Source organism: Microtus ochrogaster, unplaced genomic scaffold (assembly GCF_000317375.1).
Source record: "Microtus ochrogaster isolate Prairie Vole_2 unplaced genomic scaffold, MicOch1.0 UNK4, whole genome shotgun sequence".
NCBI classification, from domain to species: Eukaryota; Metazoa; Chordata; class Mammalia; order Rodentia; family Cricetidae; genus Microtus; species Microtus ochrogaster.
The window spans coordinates 11053556-11065766 of NW_004949102.1; the positions used below are offsets into that span (position 1 = coordinate 11053556).

General features: G+C 45.2%; 1 protein-coding gene across 1 annotated transcript in view; it reads left to right on the plus strand.

The window, feature by feature from the left end:
- Window positions 1-5598, plus strand: part of LOC102000942 (aldose reductase-related protein 2) — a 12774-nt gene extending 7176 nt beyond the window's left edge. The window contains exons 5-10 of the mRNA XM_005365804.3: window positions 231-353; window positions 620-726; window positions 1120-1201; window positions 2046-2129; window positions 2679-2761; window positions 5306-5598. Coding sequence (XP_005365861.1) covers window positions 231-353; window positions 620-726; window positions 1120-1201; window positions 2046-2129; window positions 2679-2761; window positions 5306-5348 — 522 coding nt within the window. The 3' untranslated portion in view covers window positions 5349-5598. The remainder of the gene's footprint in view (window positions 1-230; window positions 354-619; window positions 727-1119; window positions 1202-2045; window positions 2130-2678; window positions 2762-5305) is intronic.
- The last annotated feature ends 6613 nt before the right edge of the window (window positions 5599-12211 follow it).

The window sequence follows — 12211 nt, forward strand, 5'->3', positions numbered from 1 at the left end:
ATGGGCATTCACCGTCTGGGCTGATACTTCTTTCTAGTGTTGTACCTTACCTAACCTGGAGGGTTGTTCATACACTCTTATCTCAGGACTAAACCTAGCCAGCATCCCTGTAATCCTCCTACAGCCATCTGGAGGGTTGTTCATCCACTCCTCTTATCTCAGGACTAAGCCGAGCAAGCATCCCTGCAATCCTCCCATGGCCATCTAAATGGCATTCTTCCCTGTGACAGGTCATGGAGGAACTGGTGGATGAAGGGTTAGTGAAAGCTCTGGGGGTCTCCAACTTCAACCACTTCCAGATTGAAAGGATCCTGAACAAGCCTGGACTGAAACATAAGCCAGTGACCAATCAGGTAAATTCTGTTCAGCAAAGGGGTCCTCTTCTGTGATTACTTCAACACTGGGAGACAATTTCAATACTATCCACAGAGTCTCATCTCTGAGGTCTGTGCTCAGGATGCTCAGGGAGGTGGGAGACTGATCTCTGGGTCTGATCTGTAGCACATCCATCAGTAGGTTGTATTTGGCCTTTATGTTGGTCTTTCCTTGTGCCCAGAGTTCCATCTGAGCCACTCAGGAAGGCCTACTTCCCTAGTGATGGAGATGTTTTCTCTTGCAGGTCGAGTGCCACCCATACCTCACTCAGGAAAAACTGATCCAGTACTGTCACTCCAAGGGTATCAGTGTCACAGCCTACAGTCCCCTGGGCTCTCCAAACAGGCCTTGGTGAGGCTTCGGAGTGATGACTTTCTTTCATCACTCTGAAATTTAGTGTTTAATAATTAGTTAGTATTGCTATGAATTTCTTATGTACTTGGGGAAAATGTGTCTATAGCAATACATCTGACACATTCAAATAGGATTATGGGAGGAGGGGCACATGTTTTTAAAAAATGACAGGATGCCTTACCTCTTAAGAGTGCTCCGTTTCTGCTCTCTAATGCTAGAATACCCTTACAAATTCCTGAGGCTCCAGAGCCTATGTATAGGACCATAGGGAAGACAGCTTCCAGGCGGCTCCCTGCCTGTTCTGCAGCTGGAGAAGGCCATGGTGCTCAGCCCTGATACTGCCATGGAAATGGGGTGATTTTTTCATTCCAGCTATCTTTCTGCCTGTAGGGCCAAGCCAGAAGACCCATCACTACTAGAGGACCCCAAGATTAAAGAGATTGCTGCAAAGCACAAGAAAACCTCAGCCCAGGTAAAAGATGTTGCCTTCCTGCTTTTAATCCTGCAATCCCTTTGTGTTTGTTTGTTTGTTTGCTTTTGTTTTTTGAGAGAGAGTTTCTCTGTGTTGTCCTGACTGTCCTAGAACTCACTCTGTAGGCCAGCCTGGACTCAAACTCATAGAAATCTGCAGCCTCTACTTCCTGAATGCTGGGGTTAAAAGTGCGCACTTGGAGGGGGCAATCTAGTCTTTAGTCTTGTTTTATTCTTTATATTGCTGTCTTTTAATCCTTTGGAGAGAAAGAAATGGGAGATGTAAGTCTATTGTTACCTTTGGGAAATACAGCTGGCAGTATCAAACGACGATCATCCCTGTTCATCAGCTTCCTGCCAAGTTCCTGTTCCTAGCTAGAGAAATCATGGTGTTGCTTTCAGGCTGAAGGGAGATACAGGAGCCATAGGGAACTGCAAAGATAATCATTCTGTTAGTTACTTTTCTATTGCTGTGATAGACACCATGACCAAGGCAATTTATAGAGAAAGGGATCTATATGGAGGTTACTGTCCCAGAGAGATGGGAGTCTATCACCATAACGGCAGAGAAGATGGTGGCAGGCAGGCAGGCATGGTGCTGGAGCAGGAGCTAAGGGCTCACGTCTTACAGGAAGACGACAGCACACTGGGACTGACATAAAGCTTGAAACCTTAAGCCCATCCCCAGTGACATACCTTCTCCAACGAGGCCATGCCTAATCCTTGCCAAACCATGCCGCTGACTGGGGACCAAATTTTCTAACATGTGTACCTGTGGGGCTAGTCCTGTTTGGATCACCATTCTCCTCTTTCAGTGAACACATGCCTTTATGTTTTGTGCGCAGGTTCTGATTCGGTTCCACATCCAGAGAAACGTGATAGTGATCCCCAAGTCTGCGACACCAGCGCGTATACACGAGAACTTTCAGGTAAGATCCTGGCTGATCATTGGCTGTGTATGGATGGGAGGACTCTTAGCAGGCTTCTCGTCCTATCCTGCAGCATCAGCGATGTTCCTAACTTCTCATCTTGTGAACTCTTGAAGGGAGCTAGCTGGCTTCAACAGAGCGAGATGAATCACCAGGGGGTCACGAATGGGCTGAGTGAGGGGCCGGGGAAGCCCCATCGGTTATGAGCACAGAAAAGACCCTTACTTTCCCATGAGCACTTAGGTCAAGGGCCATAGACTATCCTGCCCAATGGCAGTTTGCCCTTGCCTACATGGCAACCTTTTAGCTGGAAAACAGGTATGGACTGGACGTGAAGAAATGTCCTTGATCCATGTGTCCCTCACGGATTAGACACTGCACAAACCGAGATTTTGTACCACCGAACCCTATAAATAATTCAGTCTTGAACTAGAAAATGGTTCGTATGCAGTGTGAGCCTGTGTGTGTAGACAGGAAAGCCTAGAATGCCTACAGCCTCTGGTCCCAGCCCTTCCCTTGCTAAGGAGCCTTGGGACCCTGTCCTTCCAGGTCTTTGACTTCCAGTTGAGTGACCAGGAGATGGCCACCATCCTGGGCTTCAACAGAAACTGGAGGGCCTACCTGCTGCCTGAGTAAGTGGGACAGGGTTATGCATGACTTTTTGAGGTTGCAGAAGGTTAACTGGGAGGGCTGGAAGACATCCAGGATGACTTTTTGTATTCAAATACTGTTTCCTGGGAGTTGTGAGAAAGTACTGTTTGAGTCATGGGAAGTCATGCCTGCCAGTTCTGCAAATCCTGAGTTTTACACATAGAGCCAGAGTTTAAGAAAGATCATGCTGTTCTGGATTGTTTTTTTCTCTTTAGGGTTCTGCTTCCCAGCTTCCAAATAATTATACAAAGACTTATTCTTACTTATGAATGCTCAGTCTTAGCTTGGCTTGTTTCTAACCAGTTTTTCTAACTTAAATTACCCCATTTCTCCTTAGCTACGTTTTGCCTCTGAGCTTTTACCTTTCTTTATTCTATATATCTTTGTTTGTTTCTCCACGGCTGTCTGTGTGACTGGGTGGCTGGACCCTGGTATCCTCCTCTCCTTCTCCTTCTCTCTCTCCTCAATCTTCTCTTCCCAGATTTCTCCTGTTCATTCTCTCTGCCTGCCAGCCCTGACTATTTCTCTCTCCTGCCTAGCTATTGACCATTCAGCTCTTTATTAGGCCAGTCAAGTGTTTTAGGCAGGCAAAGTAACACGGCTTCACAGAGTTAAACAAATACCACAGAAAAGAATGCAACACATCTTTGCATCATTAAACAAATATCCCGGAGCATTAAAGGAAGTAACACATCTTAAAGTAATATTCCCAGCACTGTTCCTTTGCAGGAGGCAGAAGCACTTATCTACCCACTCCTTCACTTAATGGCTTTTGTGCTGTGTGCCAGCATGTTCTGGGTGTCTGGCATAGCATACTATTCAAACTTCATGTTGCCCAATCTTGTATTCTAGCAACATCTGAAGTTAGTCTAAGTATGTATGTCAGACAGTGCCAAATGCCACAGAGAAAGGTAAAGTAGGTGAAAGGTGTGGGAAGAAGTTCCCAAGATGCTTTATATGCGATGTGACTTGGCTGATCTCTCAAGTCACAATCGAGAGAAACAAAGAATGCGCCATGTGGTATTAAAAGAACACCTTCCTTGGCAATCACAGCAGCGGGCGCGAATGCCTCGAGGTAGTGGATTTAGGGCACTCGAACAAGGAGGCCATTGAAGCTGCAGCAGATGAGTAAGGCCTACTGTGGAAAGAAATGAATTCAGAGACAACCTTAAACTAAGGGCATGAAGGTGGTACAGACCATGAAAAGGACTTTGATTTTCGGACTTGGAATCAGAGAGAGGATGTGAACAGTCTACATGATCTGACATGCCTGAAAAGTTTACTGACTTCTGCACTGAGGGGCCATAGAAAGCCTACTATATAATAATTCAGGGAAGAGCGGACAATAACTGGACCTGAATTCCAATAGAAAATAGCCAACTGAATTTGCCAAAGAATTAACAAGTATAGTTTTGCTTGGTCGGTTTTGTTTTTGCAAGAACAATCCAAAATGAGAGTTGTCATTTAGAGGTGAAGGATTTGGCTGGAGACATGTTTGTGATCATCAAATAGATATAATGAGAGATAGTTACATTAGTGAGTGAGGTAATAGATTGGGCCATTCAGCCCAGATGGTTTGTAACGCAAAATTCACTCATTCAATTGCCATGATGCCTTGGATAGATTTGTAACTTTGCCAAATCCGATTCCTTTTTTTACAAAGTAGGAATTGTTATACCCAATACAGCAAATATCCATTGAATACAAGTTTAGACATTATCAGAGGTCCTAGCTCATGGCTTGTCTGGCCTTGTTTAATGCATCAGTCATAATATGACAACTAATCTATCGATTTCCTCATGATTTCCCACTTTTCTGTAATGTGGAATGAACTCAAACAGTGTTTGTGAGGCCCTTGGCTGCATGCCTGGCTTTTGGCAACCTGGCCGCAGCATACTTCCCTGCCCTCTTTTCAAATGTCCTGCTCATCATATGGAGGGCAGACTTTGGTATGGAAGCCCCTATGTGCCATAGTTCCAAGGATGGGGTGAAGAGAGGCTGATAAAGCACATAGAAAGTACATTCTTGTGTATACCATATAAGAACGCCTGGACACACTGGAAGTAGCTCAGTTAGAGAGTGTTTACCTGGTGTGCATGAACGCTTGATTTAGATCGTTGGTAGTTCATAAAACCAGGCCTCTTCCAAATCTTTTTTTCATGAACTGTTGTTACATACATGTATGTTTATGTATTTACATACATATTCCTAAGTTATCAAGGAGGGGTAAATGGAAGGCTTTGGAAGGAGAAAAGGAGGGAAGTGATGTGATCATATTATAATCTCAAAAACCATAAAAGAAATAATTACAAAAATTAAAGTCAGGCCCGGTGGTACATGCCTCTAATCACAGTACTGTGGAGGTGGCATCAGGAGGTTAAGTTCAAAGTTGTTCTCTACTACATAGAGTTCAGAGCCAGACTGGCATACATGAGACCCTGTTTTAAAAAAACAAAACAAAACAAAAAAAACAACAAAAAAATCATTACATGGCACTAACATTTTCTCCACGCTTATTGCTGCAGGACAATAAACATGGAAGAATTCCCCTACAACGCAGAATATTGAAGCTAAACAGCCTGATGAGCCGTCCATCTTTGCTGACACACACCTCACTCACCCTGGAGTCCTATTTGAGCCGAGACCGCCTGACTTTGTGCTCTAGGCAATGCTGTACTTAAATCCTCCTGGTGAACCAAGGACAGACTGTCTTGCAATGATAATGACTCTGGGAAACAAATGGACATTTCTTTTACTCACTTGATCTGACCAAATGTATGTCAAAAAACGTTGGTGGATATAAGGATAGAACAATAAAAATGATAGTAGTAACAAGCATGTCCAACACATTCTAGAGTGGTTTTTGAATTAGTGAACTCGTTGGGTCCAACTCTTACCCTTTGGGGTCCAACTCTCACGCTTCACATTTTATATGAACGAAATGGAGGTGTAGCCAAGCCAAGAGCTTGCTTGCTGGAGGTCCCTGAGTAGTAAGTGGTTAAAATTAAGTTTCTAAGGAAGATGCTCTCAGGGCGAGCGCAGGCACAAGGCAATTTGATGTCCTCCTCCTCCCACATCTTCTTACCTCTTCTATTGCCCTGTGAACTTCCCAACCTTGCCTATAACACACCATCATGCCTAAGGGTCAGTGCTGGGGTGGGGGGAAGAATCTGGGATCCACAGAGGACATCACGGGGTAAAGGGGGAGTCGGGCATGAAAAATCCTATTGCCATTAACACACACACACACACACACGCTCTGGGATCCACAGAGGACATCACGGGGTAAAGGGGGAGTCGGGCATGAAAAATCCTATTGCCATTAACCTTGGACATGCCTTTTCTATAGTATTTCTTCTCGGAAACCTTGCAGCCATCAAGAAAGGCTTAGAGAAGGCCACCCATCTTACAAACTTAAGGATGCTCACCTTGAGCCATGTTTGCTCCAGATATTTTGCAAATAGAAAGGTATTCAAAAAACTAAGTGGTAAGTGTAGGGTAGGAAACCTCTAGCTCTTCCCATCTCTGCTCCTCACAATCAGCGTCAAGGCAGATGTCTGAGTTGCCTTATCTACTGCTCACAAGCCTGCTTGTGCTCGGGTCCTGCCCTTCTTCCCAGTGTGCATGGTGTTGATGGTGGTGGACGCCTATACTTCCAGGGTTCCTGGTCAGACAGCTTAGTGGGACTACTATTAGGGACCTGAAGGGCTCAAGAAGCAAAATGTGTGGTTTTCAAATGCTATTTCCCATAGAAGTCAGATTTGCTGTGGGAAACCAGCTCTTTCTCACAGCCTTAACCTTGGTTCTGTCTCCTACCAGTTCACGGAGCATCTGGGATTAGAACCCATCACTTTGTCCATTCCTTAGTGTGGTCCTCCATCAAGTTACCAGAGGGGTGGTCCTTTCTTTTGAGGCTCTAGGGTTTCCCTCATTGACTCCCCTACTTTTGCTGACTGCTGGCTTTATAGTTACTTCTTCAGAAGTATTGACTTCTCTCTCTGACTTCTCATGATGCTCTTATAGGGAAACTGGCCATTGGATTCATGCCCACCCTCACCAAACATGCCAGCAGCAGCAGCATCAATATTATTTGTTGTTTTTTTTTTTTTGAGACAGGTTCTCACTATGTAGCCCTGGATGTGCAAGAACTACATAGACCAGACTGATCTCAAACTTACAGGGATTCACCTACCTCTGACTTGTGAGTGCTGGGGTAGAAGGTGTGCACCGTCACACCTGGAAGCGTATCTTAATGGAACTTACTCTGTTTGCAAAGCCCTTTCTACAAGTAAGGCCATATTCTGAGGTCTGGGCAGACATGGGCTTTTGGCTCCCTATTCAGGCGATGTATGGAACATTATTATACCTTTATTTGACTACTTAGTATTTCTGAGACTACTGTGTGGGCATTTTGAAGATAATTTACTATCATATTTGTTACCAAAGTGGCCAAATTACCACCTCTTGGCATCATTTGAAGACATTTACAATTCATTTTTATTCAGTGGCTTGTCTACATTTTCATTAGTTCATTCCTCTGGCTCCCTGGAGACTGTGGAGTTCTATGTACAGTGTAGACTGTTAAATGTTGGCAACTTCCCAACAACATTTGTCCCTAGACAAATGTGGCAGTCAGAATCTATGCCCTGCCAGTGACATTCACTGTATGATCCCTTCCCTTGCGTGTAGGCAGATCCTGTGAACAGGATGAGATTATGCTCATACAATAGATTTAATGGAAATGTTTTGGTGGATGTGATTGTCTCAAACCTGCTGAGCTTTCGATGGGAAGTCAGTGGGAGCAGGACTTATCTGCGTCACTTCTGCTCACATGACAATCGTTTGTGTGGAGTGCGACAAGAGAACAAGAGAAATGATAAAGTAAACCATACTCCCTTTTCATCTCAGTACATGCAGACTCATCGATAACCCAGAGCAGGCCTTGTTAGTAGACTGGGTGCGTATCTGGAATCGAGACGAGAACACTCTGGCTGATTCTCTGCAGTGTTTCCACTGCTCTGTTGGGAACAATACTCACTTCCTGTGTGTGCTTCAAAAGAAGAGTTTTTACAGTGTGTGGCGCTGTGCTTGAGTTAAATGTTTTATATTTATACTTTAAACAGGTGTTGCGAAATAATAGAGGCATACTAAGAAACATTTAGACGTCTAAATGTTTCTTCACTTAAAATGATAATGAATAGCAAACAAAAACAAAACACACAAACAGGGAAAGAGACCACGGCAAAAGGACAAAAGGAGCGTGTTTTAAAACCACCAGCAGCACATTTCCCCTATACTTTGGGAGCTGCTGGCTTCTGCATTTTCCAGTTGTGAGCATATTGTGTAGCGAGCTCTGAGCCAGATCGCTTATTGTGAGAAAAGTCTACATCTATGAAAAGTTACAAAGACTGAAATATACCCATTATAACTGGGCAAAAATGAGGAAGAGCTCTTGGTTTTCAATACACTGATATCGCAATACACCTGTGTACCATTTTCTTTTTTTTTTTTCTTTTAAACACTGCATGGCCCATTATATCTAGCCTCTTCTTGGCTAACTCTTGCACCTGGACTATTAATAGAAACTAGAGTGTTGAGAAGCCAAGACAAGATAACTGCTTCAGGTTTTTTTTTTTTCTTTTTTGAGACAGGGTTTTTCTATAGCTCTGTAGCTTTGGAGGCTGTCCTGGAACTAGCTATTGTAGACCAGGCTGGTCTCAAACTTATAGAGATCTGCCTGCTCTGTCTCTCTAGTGCTGGGTTTAAAGGTGTGCGCCACCACCAGGCTGCTTCAGGTTTAAGATGGGCAGATGATGGGCCCTGTCCCTCCGACACAGATAGGACACACACACACACACACACACACGCACACGCACACACGCACGCACACACACACGCTGTCATTAGTCATCAACAATCCAATGAATAAAAGGAAATTCGGGAGAACACATGGAACTGAATAGACAGTGAAGAAATGAGAACATTTCCTCAAATTATGCATATCACGTGATCCATGCACAAGAGATGATCGAATTGTAAAGTCATTCTGTGACAACCACAGAACACACATTAGCATTAATTCACCAAGGGACATTGGTAAATATTTAGACCAGTAAGTAAATATTTGCCTTTTCATATTTTAGTTACTTTTTTTTTTCTTCTGTTACGCAGAGCCTGACTGTCCCGGGTGGAAGTCAGAACAGGAACTTATAGATCAGTCTGGCCTTGAACTCAGAGCTCCACCTACCTCTGCCTCCAGAGTACTGGGATTAAAGGCCTGAGCCACCACTGTCTGGCAATTCTTGCCTTCTTAATCACTAAAGAAAGATGTAGTTTTAGGCTAGACAAATCGACCGACCTTGGAATGGGTGGTTCTCTGCACCACCCCTGCCAAAAGCCATTTTCATCACTGAGAACCTGGCTGAGCTCTCACACCATCCTGGCCACATCCTGTGATGTCATTCTGACTCGGTGTGGCTTTAGCTTCCTGTCTCTTAAGAGACCATGGCTCTCCACCAAGGCAAGGGCTGTAGCCTCACAGGAGAGCACATGAGCGCCCAATTATCTACAAGACTAGTCTGTTCTCTAATGACCACTTTCCTGGGTGTGCCCTGCCAAACAATGTTAGTAATAAGGAGCTGGCATGATGGTGCAGGTATTCACTCTCAGCACTGAGGAGTAGGAGGCAGGCAGCTGCAGCAAGATCCAGGTAGGCTCTGGAAACACAGCGATTCCCTCTGGGTCTCCCCTGTCTGTCTCTCTGTCTCTAACACACACACATATACACGCACATGTACAAAAGTGGCACACACTTCACTCATGTGGGAACACACTGCCTGTCAAGTGTTCTCTTACAAGCACAGACAGGAGGAGGGACCTGTAAGTTAGAAGGCACAACTCCTCTAAATATGAATATTTCTACATCTTCCAAAATAAACTTCCCCTTCTGCCTGCCCCTGGAAAGGGGGCACGAGGCTGAGGAAATGGATTGAAAGAGATTGCGACAGAAAGCACAGGGTTGGCCCGGGAGGTCTGTTGGTAAATCCCGATCAGCCCAGAGTTTATTTCAGAGCCTGCTTATACACAAAAGCCAAAATAAGCGCAGCATAGTCAGTCAGTGAGTATCTAACCACAAGACCATTTCTGTCCTTGAGCAAGCTGTTTCTTTTTCTATCTGGATGTACCCTCAGCTGGCATTCACCAGCCTGTGTCCTAGCAGATAATGTGTTCTTTCTCATGGACAAAATGGTCTTTCCCATGGGGCTTAATCAGAACTTTCTCACAGCCCTCAAGGAGACTGAAACAAGCAAGCTTGAACTCCAATGACTTACAAGCCAGGATGGACTCCAGGTGGAAACTGAGTCACCTATGGGCTACCACAGAAACGTGACCTCAGGAAAACGAAACTTCCTGCTCCACCTCCCTTGACTCCATCACTAAGGCTCAGCCTCTCTCACAGCTTGGCTTCATCTGTTTATGAATGAGCAGCACTGGAAAGCCAGTGTCTGTGACAGCACTCAGGCTCCTAATTACACTCTGTTCTCCCTGGAAGCTGGAAGCCAAGTTCTGGGACAAGCATGCAAACACTAGCTGCATCCTGATTATCAGCCAGCAGCATCAGCCCTTAAGAATTCACCAGACAAGGAGCCGCAAGCACGCAGGCGCACAGCTGCCTGCTCTCTCAGCTCTGAGGAGCTAGTCAGACCAGCTTGGTCCCAGTGGAGGCCTGCCCTGCTTTAGCATGGGGTGAGCCTGGGCTGGCAGCTGAGCCTGAATCTAACTACAAGGGCGAGTACAGTCTTGAACTTCGGGCTCACAAGAAGAGAGGATGGGGCTAGTTCAGGAGATGCAGCCTGTGTCAGCCAGCCTGGAGTCGGGAGTTAAGAAGAAACCCAAGTTCTCCCAGGTCTTCAGCATCAGTCTGGCTAAAAGAGGCCTTAGGAAATCGCATATTTATAATGGCCTTTCTTATGTGCTTCTACTAATCCTAACTTCAAGAATAAGATCACTACCACAATTCGAGCCAAATTTGAAGCAAGCTTGATTTTTATTGGGGTGTGCTCACAAGCTGGCGAGCGACTGCCTTCTAAGTTGGGCTAAAAAGAACAGCCCAAACCCATCTCTTGTGCTCCTTTTAAGGAGTAAAATAAGTAGTTTTATAAAATGGAAACAATGGGGCAATAAGGAAATAAAAAATCATCATGTGGTCACCCACCATGTGATGAAGGGAGGGGTCAGGAGTGGGTCAGAGAGGGTGAGGGTATTCTCAAAAAAACAACTCAAGGTCATGGGTTGGGGAAACAGAACAATTCAACTCTCACAGTAAATAGAAACTTATTTTTTTCTCTTTTTTGTTTTTATTTTTAAATTACTTTATAAATAATACCAACCAAAATTCCCACTTCCTCCCCTCCTCCCACTTCCCTCTTGCTTCCCCACATACCCTTCCCCTACCTCCCTCCAGTCCTAAGAGAGGGCAAGGCACCCTGCCCTGTGGGAAGTCCAAGGCCCTCCCCAACACATCCAGGCTTAGGAAGGTATGCATCCAAAGAGAATAGGATCCCAAAAAGCCAGTACATAGAGTAGAGACAAATTCCAGTGCCATTATCATCGGCCCCTCAGTCTGCCCCAATTGTCAACCACATTCAGAGGGTTCAGTTTGATCCCATGCTTATTCATTCACAGTCCAGCTGGAGTTGATGAGCTCCCATTAGATCAGGCACACTGTCTCAGTGGGCGGACCAACCCCTTGCGGTCCTGACTTCCTTGCTATATTCTCCTTCCTTCTGCTCTTCAACTGGATCTTGGGAGCTCAGTGCAGTGTTCTGATGTGGGTCTCTGTCTCTGTCTCCGTCCATGGCCAGATGAAGTTTCTATGGTGATATTCAAGATAGTCATCAGCCTGACTACGGTACAAGGCCAGTTCAGGCACCCTCTCCTCCACGGCCCAGGGTCCTAGCTGGGGTCATCCCCGTGGACTCCTGGGAACCCCTCCAGAGCCAAGTCTCTTGCCAACCCCAAAATGGTACCCTCAATTAAGATAACTCCTTCCCTGCACCCATGTCCATTCTTCCTCCATCTCAACCATGCTACTCCACTCCCCCAAGCTCTCTCCAACCTTCCCCTTCTCTCCTCCTCTTCCCCCCCCCCTTCCATCTACCTCCCCTCCTCCCCACCCCTATGCTCCCAACTTTTGCCTGGTGATCTTGTCTGCTTCCAATTTCCAGGTGGATCTATATATGTTTTTCTTTGGGTTCATTTTATTACTTAGGTTCTCTAGGATCGCAAACTGCAGGCTCAATGTCCTTTGTTTATGACTAGAATCCACTAATGAGTGAGTACAAACCATTTTTATATTTTTGGGTTTTGGTTATCTCGCTCTTGATAGTGTTTTCTGCTTCCATCCACTTGCACGCAAAATTCAAAATGTC